Raw genomic sequence first — 15,465 nt, forward strand, 5'->3', positions numbered from 1 at the left:
CCGTTCAAGCATGCGCATCAAAAGAACCTCCGTTAGCTTCTTGGCTTCTTCGGAACTCCGCTTCACTGACGACGCCAAGTGGTGTCGTGCACTCCATCATAACTGCCCTTGATGCTGAGCTGGTTGGGACAAGGCAGCGATAGGAGACGTGAAATTGAAAATGTCGCCGGATATTGTGCCACTCGAAGAATTTTTCGTCAGTTTTTTTTTCTTCCAGGGCGTAGGCAGGCAAAGTCTGGACGAGACTTCTAATCTGTGTCGTTTTATATCCGATACTCGTATTTCACTTCCTCGTCTTTTCTGTCGCCATTTTTACTCTGCTGAAAAAAGAAAGACTGCAATTTTTACTTTACTGCGAAAACGTGCGCTGCTGAGAGAACAAATCCAAAGTGCACTATTACGGTTTCCCTCTTGCTTTAAGCTCTTTAACAAGCAAGTCAGAAGTGGTATTTCGTAATGCAGTAATGTTAGATTTTTTACGTGTGCGTTTTTTGGGTGTCTGGGATGGCAGAACATGGATGCTACAGAGAGAGAATGGATACTGTTACATTCATTTGTTTGCTGGGTTTTAATTTTTGAGAGAGACTAGAAATTTGGATTATGTCTTTCTTGTTTCATATACCACTTATGTTTCCTTTCCTTCGTTTGCAGTTTCTATGGGGTCCTGTATCTACTTAGCTGCAGAAAGCACCTCTTCTCCGTTATTCTCAGCTTCATGTAACCAGGAAACTAAGAACTAATAAAAGAAATAACAGAAAAGAACAACATTTTTTAGCTGCATGAAAGTAAAAATTGCAATCCATGTGTTCTCTGGCTTTTCCTGAATATTAACGTTTGTCTGGCAACAAAAATAAAATATGGATTTATGGCGGAGAAAATTGAATTTAAAATTTTTCCGCCTCTCGATTTAAACTCAGGACGTGCACATTGAGAGAGGTTGCCTACCGCCATTTAAATGTAGATGGTGGTGTACGATACCATCAGGGATCCACGCTGAAATTCGTTGTCGACACACGCAATTCACCTCTGAAATAAGTTAGTGGTGGCGACAGCTGTAATTTGAGAAGATTGAGAAGAAATAAAGAAAGGAAGAAAGAAAGAAGGAAAGGAAGAAAGAAAGAAAGAAAGAAGGAAAGAAAGAAAGAAAGAAAGAAAGAAAGGAAGAAAGAAAGAAAGAAAGAAAGAAAGAAAGAAAGAAAAAAGGAAAGAAAGAAAGAAAGAAAGAAAGAAAGAAAGAAAGAAAGAAAGAAAGAAAGAAAGAAAGAAAGAAAGAAAGAAAGAAAGAAAGAAAGAAAGAAAGAAAGAAAGAAAGGAAGAAAGAAAGAAATATATCGATGGAAACAAAGACAGATAGATGAAAACAAAGAAAGTAACATAAAGAGAACTACAGAAAGAGGGGGAGAAGGAAGGAAAGGAACAATTCAAAGGAGCTTTTTCTACAAGTAGTTATAGAAATCTGGGCTAATTTTTCTGTACTTAATTTCCAGCTTTTAAGTTACAGATCAGTTGATTTCAGCAGTTTTACAAACAAATGTCTACGATTTCTTTATCATATACGTGGCTCCGCGCCTATCTGCTTCCACCACATGCTTAAAGTTAATATAACGTGAGTAGTAAGCCCAGCGTTTTTCTGTCCAATTCGCTTCTTCGCTCAAACCAAATTTTCTCTACTGCATTAAATTTTGGCCCGTATAATGTCTAAGATCCTGCGTTTGTACCGAGGTCCGACTGAGATTCACCCTTTTATGTTTCTCACTGTTTCGCTGCCACCAAAAGTCATTGTCCTTATTCACCGTGCTCGTCGGGTCACAGTCCGCTCACGTGTGTTGCAGGGTCTGAACAGTGGGGGCAATTAGCCGGCGGCTGTCAGCGCCAACGACCACTTGTTCGAATGAAGTTAGCGTTGAAAAAAGCTGTGTGGCCTCCCAGCTGTCTCGACCAGATGATGGTATTTTTTTTTTTTCATCTAAGCTCGCAGAATGTTCTACTGACAGGATAAGTGTTTTCCAAGATGTGTGAGTTCGTTTTCTTTTTTTTATTTAAAGAGCCCGATTTGCCTTTGTTCGAGTTCTTGTCCGTAGTTGACTGCCTCTTCATTTCGCGTGCTTACGTCTGCCTCCTGTCTCTGAGCCTTCACATCATTGCTCCCCTTTGCACGCGAGATCGATCCTCCAGTTTTCTTTCGTCTTTTCACAAACAGCCAGCCGTACTTGCTACTCCAGAGTGCAGCCCAAGAGCAACAGCGTTGCTGCTGCTGCTAAATTTACCGGATGCCGGGGAGACAGGCGCGCGTGCGGCCGCCGACGCCGGCAGCCGGCGTCAGCGCCAAGCGCGCCGCGCGACGGCGTCATGGCGGCAAGGAGCGTCGCCATGGCAACCGTTTCGGAGGCGCGCCGCGGAGCGTCACATGATGGGTCACGTGGCTGCAGCCCCGCCACTGCAGAGCCGAGGCGGCCGCCATTAGCCGTTCGGCCGCCGACTTGACATCGTCGCGGCTCCCTCGGGCGACTCGCTGCTGCCATGGGCGGCGGCGGTTACCTCCTGCTGGTCTTGAACCCGCCCTGGACGCCTGAGCACAAGGAGGCCATTTTGCAGCGCGTCGCCAAAGGTGAGGCCGCTTCTCCTTGCGTGCGTGCGCGTAATGTTTACTGCGGCCGGTGATGTCGATTTCTCCGTGGCCGGCGCAAGTTCGCACCGCCGGCCTCCTCCTCATCTCACTATCCTGCTCGCGCGCGCCGCGAGAGGCGGTGGCACTAGCAGACGGCAATCGAATCATGTCGTCTGCTTCGCGATTAACCAAGCGCTAAATCCGATTCGCATGCGCCGTTTGTTCTGCGGTCACCCTGTCACCAGCTGGTTAAACGAGCGGAAGATGTTGCACAACGTTCTATCTCCTTGCTTGCAGAGTGTCCTCATCTCACTGGGCTCCATTTAAAACCTCACGGATTTTTCCCCGCACAAAACAATTTCTCAAAGAAAAAAAAACGATGCGTTCCATCCAGTCCTGCATCTCCGAAACGGCTCCAATTGGTCCTACTTCAAAACAAACCGCTTCCTTTGCTGTTTTTCTCGTTGCGAACTCGTTTCTGATCAGAGGAAGGGTCCAGGAGCGAAATGTGGCTCGCGAAACGGGTTCTTGTCAATTTTCACCGGTTCCCTAACGCACATTCTCCTGTTTTGCTTCTTTCTTTTTTTCTCGGTACCGTTGATTGGGTCGGAAAACCGGTAGAAACGGCAGTGTAAACCATGCAGTGCGCGCGGTTGTACTGCTCCTTGGTCACGCTTTGATTTTATTTTCTTGCGTAGCTCTTCATTGCTGATCAGAGACTCTCTTTGAATGCGAGACGGCACATGCAACTGCGCTCGAGCAGAAGCCTCTACCCAATACGAGCAAGGTGCCCTCCGAAATATCGACGAGAGGAGCTGGTAATAGCGAAAGGCACAAGGAAAACGAGTTCCCAGGCTGCTCGCAGCATTTCATCGATACCGGGCGTTCTGGGTGCGACCCGACCCGACCCGTCGTCGCTTCCGCTATTGACGCTAACCAGGCCTAACCCGGAGAGCCTCCGTATGCGTCACGGTCGTATTTTGGAGCCGCGCCGTCCACTCTAATCGCAAGGGTGTGGACAGTTTCTCCTACGCTTGGACATCGCAAGTTGCTCGCGAAATATATTCGAGCGCTGTTGGTAGGCCGCTCTTGAGATATAACTTCTCCATTGACGTACGACATGTTTCCGGTACCTCTGATGCAGTTCTGGGTTCCCCTTTATTCTCCCGGTTATTGTAATTTACATTTCTTGAGACTTTCACCTAACCGATTCTATACCTGGATATCATGTAGATAGATTTCGGTTGAAACAATGACAAAAGAGAGTTTGGCCTAGCGTTTAGTTTAAAATGAGAGTTCTTATGCAACGAGTCGTGCAGATGTCCGCTATACGCGGCGGCATGTTCGAAAAATTTTTTATGAGCCAATTATGAACCAACATATCGCTGTTATTGATAAACTGCTGATTCCTTGGAGTCTAATACGAAAAACAATTGCGTTGTTTTCTCTCCGTAGTGCTGCCCTAACCCTTACTCGTGTCTGCATCGAATACATCGGCTCAAGCCTCACACGCCCGGTTTCCCAATATCCGGCTAGCACAGTAGCGAGCCGGACTGTGTCACCGCTCTATCCCGTTTCCGCTCTTTCGCTCGGAAATATAGACATATATATATATAAGGGGAGAGATGAGAATGGGCAAAAGGTTTTGTTGCGTGCGGGGCCGGCTCAGCGAGCTAGTCAATACGAAACTGACGAGCACACCTGCGCCTCCCCATCGTCCCCGGCGCACCTTGATCCGGCTTCGGTGCAAGCAGGCAGGGCTGACGTCGTCGGATGCTGGCCACTCCCTCCTCGTTCTCTTTTTTGTTTGTTTGTTTACTTCGCTCGTCTCATTCAGTCGCCGGCGGCGGAGAGGAAAGCGCTCTTTCCTGCGGAACAGCGGCGTTGTACGGTGAAGCGCTCTCTGCGGGATCACCGTGCCGTGACTGGGAGCACTTCTTTCCCCGCCGCCGACCCTCCCAACCGCTCGACGCCGCTTTCACCCCTCTCTCTACGTCCTCACCCTCGTCGTCCGTCGCCGTGTGTGTCGCGTATTCTCTGTGCTTTTGTTTTAGTCTCGGCTTGTTCAATGGCTTTCTGACAGCTTTTATTGTACTGCCTCTTCTTTTGTTTCTTTGCTCTGCGGCTCGCGCCTAACTTTTTTTTTTCTATTTTATTTCTTCCTCTTTCCCTGTCACCGTTATACGCTGCCAGCTCTGTGCACGCTCTATTGCTTCCGCTACGCACCTAATGTTCCTGCCTGCGACCGTACGTGGAGTTGTTTTCCTTTCTATAGGCTGTTTTTTGTCTTTTGCTTCTTGTTCTGTTCCCGGCTGTGTTTTGCTTTCTCTTTGTTTTCGTTATGTCGGGCGGTGCGTTAAAACGGGAGAGAAACACGTGGCTTGATCGAGACGCGACGTCCCGGTTGTCGCCGGTGAATGATGCGTCCGCCACGTACGTCAAAGAAAAAAAAAGAAATATCCGTTATCTACGCTTTGTGCCAGAGCCATGTAAGGTCAGAGCATGTGGGCGAAAGTGTAGCCGGAACTACGATTGGGGCAAGGCCTTCTAGCCCGACCCTGTTGACTGCTCCTTTCAATACTGTGGCCTTCACTGTTGAATAGCTTCACCTTGAAGCAGTCAGGCGAGGTTAATCGTCACGCATTGTTTCCTGCTTCGGTTATGGTGAGTGATATGAACAGGGTTATATTCAGGATTATATTTTGCACTTCAGTTATGTTAACGAGGATAAGCTAGACTAGAAAACCTAAACAGCAGAGAGGACAGCGACATCCGGTGAGAAGCGGGTAAACCGACAAATCAACTCCAATCACACGCTACCAGCAATCAACAGAAACGGCAATAAACCGACGTTCAACAAAAATTGCAAGGAACCCACACCCATTCGAAGAACTGCAGACCATGAAGGGGAAAAAAGCAGCATTGTGTAGATCGCAGGCAATCTGCAGTTGTATGCAAACCAGCGTTATTCGTTCACGACCTCTATGGAAGAAATTTCGCCAATGATCCTAACGCTTTTCTTTCTGTTTTGGCGTGATTGCTTTCTCGTCGTAAATATTTTTTAAAATAATCAGGCCCCTCATTCCGGTCCCAGGCTCTTCAAATCGCAAACAACGACATCTTTTATTATTGACACCTCGTAATAATAAGGGTAAAGGTCTGGCTGATTATCTCTTTTTGCATACTCACAGTAAATCATCAGCTTTAGAGGATTGTCGCAGCATTTAGGCTAGTTATTCTGTATTTCTCCGTTGGCTCTAAGAAATTTCGCATGTCTTTCGTGGAATGCTACGTTTACGCAAATTACTAGCATTATACAAACAGCAATTCTGCTCCAAGGTATTGGTTGTAGAGGTTCCATCTGTATTTACCATCGGACTCATTACACATTTTTTGCCTTTAGAGCCAAATTTGAAACTTTTGAAGACATTAATTTTGTTGGCAAAACTCTTCCGATATTTCATTATGCATCTACAGGCGCAGCAGAGATATCACTTATTCCCCCCCCCCCCCCCCCCCCCCCCTACACGATGAAAATGCATAACTCGTGCGCCTGTGTTATGAAAGTCGAATTTGATACGGGCTGTAGAGACGGCGAAAATAAACGTGCGAAGGCGATGGAGACTTCGAAGTGCGCGAAGATGGTCCGAGGAGTCGCACAAGATTCAATTTCTGCAGTACCCGTACAGCGTTCGCACGACTATTGATCGGCGTCCTGTATTTCTCCTTTTTATATGTAATCCAACGCCAGCGAGCGCTAGAGACGCGTTTATACGGTCGCACTAACAGAAGCGGAGCCGATGGCGTTCATTTACCCCCGAGCATCGCTTCTCGTTTTGTACATTTGTGTGTGAGTTCATTGAATACGCATCCTAGGCGTTCTTTAAAAAAAAATAAGCACTGTTTACTGATAAAAGTTTCATCCTTAAGCGCACAATATACACTTTCAAGAACTTTCTTTCTTTCTTTCTTTCTTTCTTTCTTTCTTTCTTTCTTTCTTTCTTTCTTTCTTTCTTTCTTTCTTTCTTTCTCTCTTTCTTCCTTTCTTTCTCTCTTTCTTTCTTTCCTTCTTTCTCTCTTTCCTTTCTTTTTTTTCTTTCCGTGTTCTTTCTTCCTCTCTTTCCTAATTTATTTATTCCTTCCTTCTTTCTTTCCTCGTTGTTTCTCTTCTTCATTATTTATTCGTTTCTGCGCTTTCTTTCGTTTTCTCGCTTCATTTATTTTTCTCTCCTGTCTTCCTTCGGCTTTCCCTCTGTGCTTCTTTCACTGATGCAGTAGGTTTTTATTATTTTTCTGTGGTTAAAAAAAGATACGGACAGCAGTCGTCCCGTGCTCCGTCTAAGCAATTACAGTCACTTCAAAATTTCCAATTTAAACCGCCGTAAACTGCAGTTATATGGGCATAGTAATGTTATTTGGAAGACGAGAGATGAACGCGGCGGCCGTAGGAGCATATGCCGTCCAAGAGTGAGACTTTAGAGCAGCGCGCTCTTTTAGAAGCAGCAGCCGGCATGATGCGTTTGCTGCGTCGCTGAAGACGCAGAATTCGGGAGAAAAGAAATCGAGAAAATCTCACTGACTCGTTTACCGATTGCCTCGTGCTTCGCTGCTTTAAAAAAAGGGTTTGCTTTCGAGATACCCATGCCAACAACATCGATGCGGAAGCAGCACTCCCGACGCCGTCGCAGACACGCCGAAACTCTGCTGAGCTAAGCATCTACTCTCCCCCTTTACTCCCGCATATTCTTTCGAAATTTCTCTCTCGTGTCTGTCGTTGCTGCCGGGACAGAAAAAGAAGCTTTGGCTCGCGCCAGCGACGTGGAGGGGGCGGACCGCGTTGGGTAACGAGACCAGCGTGGGGGCTTCTTTACGCGGCCAAGATTCCTGGGGCCATGACTCGCCGCCCCCCCCCCCCCCCCCCCCCCCCCCCCCCCTGCTTTCTGCTTACTCTGTGGCTGACTGATCCTCCGCACTTATTGCTACGTTGTCTGCAACAGAACTTTCGTGTCTTCTCCACCTTCTACAGGCTGCCCCACCCTTTCTATCCGCTTGCGTGGCGCAGGAGTAAGCGATTTTCGTGAATTTCGTATCTCGTACGTGCACAACACTGTCGCGATGGCTCAATGGCAATGGTGCCCGGCTGCTGACCCGAAAAGCGCGGGTTCGATCCCGGCCGCGGCGATCACATTTCGGAGGAGTCGAAATGATAGAAGGCAGTGTACTGTGCGATGTCAGTGTGCGGTAAAGAACCGAAGGTGGTCGAAATTATCCGCAGCCCCCCACTATGGCGTCCCACATAGCCTTGCTTTGGGACATTAAACCTTGATAAACCAAACCTAACCAAACACAACTCTGCCAGGGTATACCTGCAAAGTTTCTGTTTCCCTGGAAATCATTAAGCTGCAGTATACTGAGGGCAATCGCGAAAAGAAAGCAAATAAGTAGGAGGAATTAACGTATTTTCCTCTGTGTTTCCTTCCGCTTTATAACACCGGAAAGTTTTCGAAGTAAACTCCGTACTTCCGTTGTCATTATTCATCTGTTTCTTGTCGTTTTACGAAATTTGTGGCCCCTCATACTTTCCTCGTGTTTCTGACGTCATATATAGAGTTACTCTGGCTAGGCTTCACCCAATTATTTTGGAAGAAAAGGAGTAAACCCTTTAATTCGTCATACCTATAGCTAAAAGAGCGTACATGGTGGTGTATTGACTACGAACGACGAAATCATCCACATTACACCCGGCTCCAAATGACGGCGCTAGGTATGCGTATTTAATTTGTAGCAATAATGTCTTGCTCAAGTACTGTCGACTGTTATTTCCTCGATTATAAGGGAATCGTTTTGTGTGAACAGCTTGAACGAAACATCGCAACAATTCTCCCGACGTAATCTATAGTACAATGGATATATGTTTATTGTCACACATAGAATACTCTCAGGCGCGGTGAAAAACATGAGGTCGACAACATGTAACTAATTTCAAAATATTAGTGCTCACTATATCTCTCGAAAGCTAAAATCGCCGAGAAATTTGCGAGCTGAGTCAACGCAACCGTTTCACGTGGTGCATAACGGTTTAGCTCTCGTTCTCAGAACCTGCACCGACGAGCCAGTACAGCGCCCCCCATATAGCTATACATAACTAACCAAAACCCGTAATGGCACTCCTGGCAAGTCGCCCGCTTTTATTTAGTTATTTTTACCCGTACCATGACATACACGGTGCGCGCCGGTTAGTGACCCAAGCTTCTTCGCCTTTCGCTCGCTTCCTTTTTTATACTTCCTTTGTTTCCGTTTCCCCGAGGCGCGTTTATCCTGCCCCGGCTGCTTCATTTTCATCCTCTCTTCCTTCTCTCTTCTTTCCTTTTTCGCGTGCAAATCTTTCTTTCTTTGCCCGTCTGGCGTTCCCAGAGTCGCGGGCGGGCCCCGTCACTCTGTCCGGCCGTGGCGCCTGTCTGGGCCCCAGCGTCGCCGTCCTAGTCGATGGAAAGGGGGGTGGAAGGGAGAGGGGGAGGAGAGTTGTGCGCAGTGTAGTGGTTCGTGGGCGGCCAAGCGACCAATCGATACGTCTGCCATCTGCCAAAAGCGTCCGTTCGCACACGCGAACAAACGCACTTACGCACACACACAACATCCCGTGCATAAAAGTCGCGCCCGTCGCTGTATTAAAGCGCCGGAGTCGAGGTCCCTTTCAGTGATTCCGCGACGGAAATTTGAGGGAGAAAGGGAGGGGCGCAGGCAGGAGTAAGTGAGGCCCGCGTACACTCTGGGTAATTAATGCCGCCTGTGTGCCGAGGCTTCGCCGCCGACGGCGCCTGAATTCCCGGTCACCGATAGGGAGTGATGACAGGAGAGATGTCGGCTAGGTAGCTGTCTGGAGGGCTCTGAATTCGAAGGGAGTTCGTTCATCCATTTATCGTCGCCAACATAGCCCGCCTATAAACTCCCCCTCTGTACTTTTTGTCGCTTCTTTTTCCAGTTGTGGTGTGGAAAATTGTGTTGCGTTTGTTTACTTATTTCCAAGATTGCTTTGGTTTGGCGGGCTCTGTTAGCGGCTCTCTGAGGTGAGGACCCCGACTGGCGGTATACCCTCCGCTTTGAAACTGTGTACGCGTTGCAGGGTGGGACGCTGAGGTAATCACTTTAGGCTTAGTCCAATGGGATTAAAGACCTCGATCGCAGCTTATCTGGCTCAGCAGGTGAGAGAGACGAAAAAAGGGGGGAAAGGAAACGTTGATGTATAGCTCGCCATTCAATTCGTCTGGCTTGGAATGTCTTTTTGTTTTCAATTTACACGAACGTCTGGGGTCAGAGCTCGTTAAAAAAAGTGCAGGTGGTCGAAGTTATTCCGGAGTCCTCCACTACGGTACCTCTTTCTCTCTTCCTTCTTTCAGACCCTCCTCCCTCGTTTCCTTCACGGCGCGGTTGAGGTGTCCAGCGAGAGTGAGACAGTTATTAAGACTTTCCTTTCCCCATAGCCTATTTTTTGCTCAAGCTTGTCAGATTCTATACTGTCGGGTGCGCGTACCGTCATCTTTATGCTCGCGTCGCCGCCAGGTGGCCGATTGGTTCCCGGTCTACTCCTGTACCCCAGTTTTCGCACAAAACTATTAAACTTTCTTTTCTTCTACTTCCCCTCTGCTCAGTTTGCTGTCACTGGTGGTGGGTGTGCTTTAAAAGCAAGCCGTGGAAGGGTTGAAAGACTGAATAGTTCAGCCTCGAGACAGCACTTACGAAACCTCCATTCTAAAAAGCCTGGCGCACTTTCTCCTTTCACCTTGTCGCTGTTCAACGCTCTGCACCGCTACGCAGGCGCTGACACGTTAATCCTGGACGCCGCCAGACGCTCAATTTTCTCGTGCCGGCGGTGCGTTAAGCCAAGAACACAAATAAAAAGAAAGAAAATGAGAACAGCCGCGTACCGTCCGCAGGTGCTTAAGGCGCCCGGGTCCTTTCATCGCCTCCGACTACCTGCCGGCCTTGCCTCTGGAATGTATAGAATGTTTTCAGAAAAGATATGTACAAAGAGGTCACTGCGGCAAGCCGCACGCACACACACACACATGCACAGATGCGTGCACGCGTCCTGTTCTGGCAACAACAGCGACTCAGTGAAGCGCGAGCTGCGTAGGTGCGGCGTCAGCCAGGCTCCAAGGTGGAGTGCACCCCCCCCCCCCCCCCCCTTGCTCCTCTGCGGGACGCGTTATTATAGTGCCTGTTATAGGGGCCGTAATGCTGGCCTCAGCGGGGCGGGTTATATGGGATGCGTGTGCGTTGCCCGGCGTCTGTGCCTTTCTTCTTAACGGTGCAACCCCTGCGGTGGCGTTACGCTCGACGTCTTGCCACGCTCTCCGGCTGTGCTTACCAGTCGGCTTTGCACGGAGCGGGGTCTTTCTCTTTTTCTGCCCGGCTAGCAGCCTCTTGTACGCTGCTCACGGCGACCACGGGCGATGGGTTCGTTGTTGTTGCTGCTACTGCCGCTGCTGTTGTGTGCTAGTTGTCGGACTGTGCCGCCTCGGTTCGGCTGGGCGTCAAGCTGTGCTGAACGCGTGGGTGGGTAGCTCTTGCGGTCGGAAAGGCGCTCCGCATTCTGTTTATGTTTGATGCCTGTCGTCATTTCCGTATAGCGGTAGAAGCGGCAGACGCGTTAAAGTCGCCACTGAGTGCCACTCGTATACGCTCGGAGAATTCCGGTACCCAAGTTATGAGCACAGTTTCAACTCAGTTCATTTCTTCCTGCTTCTTTTTGTTCTTGCTCTTTTCCGCTGCGTACAAAAAAAAATGTCTTCCTCATAGGGTGGGGGTCGATACCGAGCTCGTTGAGAATGACGGCCTTTTTCATTTTTTCATTGCCGCTTGCTACTCCTTTGCGGAATTATATAGCTGGCGCATATTGGAAATACGGCTTGGAAGGCGCATCCCTTAATAGGCCTCTCAGGCTGAAGCGAAGCTTTTAAAGCCGGGAAAATGTGTTTAGTTGTGCATTTATGTGACACTTCGGTGCGGCACATGCTTTTGCTTAAGCTCGGGTCACGGACCTTTCCTTCTCTGTCTTCATGCCACTGAGAACGCAGTACTTTGAATATAAACATATTTCAATCTATATAAATTCCTCAGGAGCGAGCTAATGCTAGTGACTTGCGATCTAGTACCTGCATTGAATACCGAACATAGGCGGAAAGCAAAACAGCTCTTTTCACTCCGTATCCGTCATGATTTCACTGCGCCTAGTAGGCAGTGTAAGTGTGCCCATTCCATAAGCGAAGAGCGAAAAAAAAAACGATAGAGAGAGCTGTTAAGTTATGGTTGTTAACTGTAATACGCTGAAATGCAATAAGCCGACTGCACCGCAGCTGTTTCTATATAAAACACCACATTGGACGATTTGCTGTTGTAATGCTTTCAGTTAAGCATTTGAAAAGCAATAACACCGGTGATGTGAAACACTGACAATTCACTGCATTCGAAATTTTTTGTGCATTGTGTATGTTAAGGTTGTGCATCTTACAGATTGCTGAAACAATCAAAAAAGCCCTTCAAGTAAACACAGTTGAAATAAAAAGAAAAGAAAAAGGAGAAGGTGAAAAAATTTTAGCATTTCAATCTAGAACGGTAGGAACGGCACGCTTCGAACGGTAGGACAGATATCTGCATGCATGCATTCATACATTTTAAAGAGGGCTCGAAGTGATCCTTCCATTCGCTTGAGCAATTTGAAACTTCTGTCTGCCCAGAATGCTTTCATCTTACAATTTCGCAGACCAGCTCGCCTACGTTCGTGCTTCGTCTGCACATCTTGCGACATTCTATTCAGAGTCGCGAATTTCAAATCCTCGGTTACATTGAAGTGCAAATTTATCCGCCTGAATGGTGCTTCTTCCTAAATGTGCCATTCTAATGGCGCTCTATTCTTCGGTCGCCGGGAGGCTCGATCGCTGCGTAGGCCTACTTGAGCGAAGAATTGTTACTGGAGCCCTCGTTGCGCAACACACACTTCGCCGACATTTCGACATCGCGGTTTGACGGCCGAGCAGTGCTAACAGGACTAAGAGTTTGACGTCGTTTACTGCTTAGATTCCGCTTTTTCGCTTGCTAATGCCAGGTTTCTCTCTTTTTTTTTTCTTGAAGAAAAATAGGACGAAAGGTAGCGACAAGATCGGCTTATATTCAGGTTGAAAGTTACATACGCGCTTTTCAGTTTTATTCATCGTCTAGCTTGTCGTTTAACTTTTCATTTTAAAGGCTCTTCCACAGGAATTATGTACCTAAATAGGGGCGGCACTGTAGGAGGCACCTTTAAAGAAAAAAAAAGCGCTGCAATCTTGCAAGCTACGTACCGTTTAAATGGTACCCACACTTTTGTAAGATTAGCCTTCATTTCCATTTATTTTCGAGATAATCAGAATATTTCATGCATTTGGTGCGCCGGATTCAATGACCGGTTGTTTAATGCTGTTAATAATTAGTTCGTCCTCGTCATGACAAATGCTAGCCATCCTGGTTAGCGGAGTTGGTAAAGCGACTGCCCTGAAAAAGCGGTGATCTCGTGTCTAGGCCCCAAACCAGAACAAATTTTTCTTCGGCTAAGAGCAATTGAGAAAGCTGTGCATATTTCCCTTTAAGGCACGTTGCCGTGCTAAAATTGATAGTCATTTCACCTCTTAAGTCACAAATTCCACTCAAACCTTGACGGTGACGGAGGGGGATGGAGGCTGACCTTTATCGCTGGGATAACGTTGACGCTACAGAACAGAGAAAATATGCCGCAACTACTGCTTTCCCGCCTTCAGAAACACCAGATAACCAGCCATTGAAACTGTCACACCTATGCATTCCGTACAGATCTGCGTCATGCTTTAGATCGGAGGCGCCTGGAGCTGATTATGTGTAACCGCACCTCGACGTCCATCGGGCCCGCCCGTCTCACCGGGTTATGTTACAGGGCAGGGGCTAGGCTAGCAAAACACCTTTACGGCCGTCTGAGACACGGACCTTCTTTCCACTCGGGCCTTTTCCCTCGCGAGCGGAACGTCGTAACGGAAACGTCCGCGGCGCACGAGCGGCGGGAATTCGACGTCACGACTTGCGTTAGCTCCGTCCGCTCTGTCACTCGGCTGCTTTGTCCGCGCCGTGAGAAGGCGCGGGGGGTTTTCAAGTCAAAGGAGGGAGGTGGGAGTAGTGAGGGATAACGGACCTGGCCTCTGTGACCTCCCGGGCCGCGTGTTGTTGGCGGCGCGGCCGCTGTACGAGTTTCTTAGCGCTGCGTCGGGGTGTGTGTGTCTGACGTCGTGACGCCGCGCACGTCTGTCGTTAATGGTATTGCTGTTGTTTGCGCGGCGTTATTCGCACCGCGTCGCACCTCCCATGCCTGCTGCTGCGCAGTCTGCGGTAGGCATTCATCTTTTTCTCCTCCAAGGTCGGCAGGCAGCTCAGAACACTAGCTGCCTATTGCCGAGGGCGGAAAAGAAGTCGTGTGTGCAAGCTGAATCCCGTGTCTGTTAGTAGTGTTACGGTTTTCTCTTCGGTTCGAGGTGACTCGCGTTTTTTTATTTTTTTTATTTTTTGTCCTCTCTTCTTGCTTCTTCCTTTTTCCTGTCGATTTTTTTTTTTTTTTGGTGCTCTAACTAGGGCTGGAGGACTATAGCCCGCCAGTGTCGTTATTCGTGTGCTATTTCCTCCCACCGTCCTTTTAGCGGTCACGTTGCCCTTTGGCAACCTGGTCCAAAAGGCGCCGGAACATTGGGTTTACTCTGAGGCAAAAACATTATGCAGTAGCCAAAACAAGGTTGGTCGCAGTTTGCAGATTGTGTTTAAGAATACCGGTTTTTAGTCATGTTCGGTGTGAAGCAATGCAGAGGTCATAAGCAGGGAGGCCGCGTAAGTTTCTTGTTTTGTGTACTGTGTTTCCATGAACTGATCGCTCTGTAGTCGCTGTTGTTGCCTTTCATTTCTGTTCTGCTGCTACACTTGCTAGGTGTACGGCCCTTTTGAGAATGCCCCGGTCCCTACTTTCTAGAGCAAAGTTAAACTGGGATAGCGTTTGTTATTTTTCGCTTTTCAACAAGTGGGCCTACGCAAAGTGGGCAGATTAGGCTGAGCTCATCCTATGTTCATCGGCACGAGTCTAACTACTTTCACAGCAGTACAACAGCCTATCTCACATCTCTTCAATTAACCCTGTTCTGTGTCACTGCAGCCTGCCTATTCCCGCGAACTTCGAATCTCATCCGCCCATTGGACTAAATGACAAGCCCTGCTACGCTTGTCTTTTTTAGAATGCAGTGCGTTGTCACTAACGACCATCCCTTATCTTGCCTTCGCAATACATGTCTTGTCATACCCATTTCTTTTTCGTTATTTTGACTTGGATGTCGTCAACCCGAGTTTGTTCCTTCACTCACTCTTCCCTCTTCCTGTCTCTTAAAGTTAAACTGTGTTTGGGTCCCATTTCAGTCGGACACACAATAAAATGAGGAAAGAAAAGGGGATTGGCATGAAAGTCCAGGCATTAGAAGAGGCAGCGTACACCTTGCGTCAAAAGTATATGGGCCTGAGTGTTTCCTTCAGGGTCACGCTGTAGCGCCCTCACTTTTCTCCCAGAGCTCTTGAACTGTGAATGGTGGAAGGGAGATTTCTCCTCACGTTGGAATCACATGAGGTTTTGACGATGCAGAGTGAACCGCACTGGGCGGCGCGTAGAAAAGCTAATAATAATAATTAGAAACCTGTTAACGGAAGAAAGCACTGCGCGCCGTTCCTTGGCCGAATACGGCCAAAGCGTTCAAACTCATGGGCTTTAATGCTCTGCTTGATACATGCTTCATCCGATGAGAGGAATTTGCAAGGTATTAGCG

General features: G+C 48.0%; 1 protein-coding gene across 1 annotated transcript in view; it reads left to right on the forward strand.

Moving 5' to 3' along the window:
* Positions 1–2,456: 2,456 nt before the first annotated feature.
* LOC149364099 (uncharacterized) overlaps positions 2,457–15,465 on the forward strand; it is a 128,413-nt gene continuing 115,404 nt past the window's right edge. Inside the window, exon 1 of the mRNA XM_089574105.1 lies at positions 2,457–2,608. Coding sequence (XP_089430231.1) covers positions 2,521–2,608 — 88 coding nt within the window. The 5' untranslated portion in view covers positions 2,457–2,520. The remainder of the gene's footprint in view (positions 2,609–15,465) is intronic.

This window comes from Amblyomma mixtum, chromosome 2 (genome assembly GCF_055824585.1).
Source record: "Amblyomma mixtum isolate Tamu chromosome 2, ASM5582458v1, whole genome shotgun sequence".
NCBI classification, from domain to species: Eukaryota; Metazoa; Arthropoda; class Arachnida; order Ixodida; family Ixodidae; genus Amblyomma; species Amblyomma mixtum.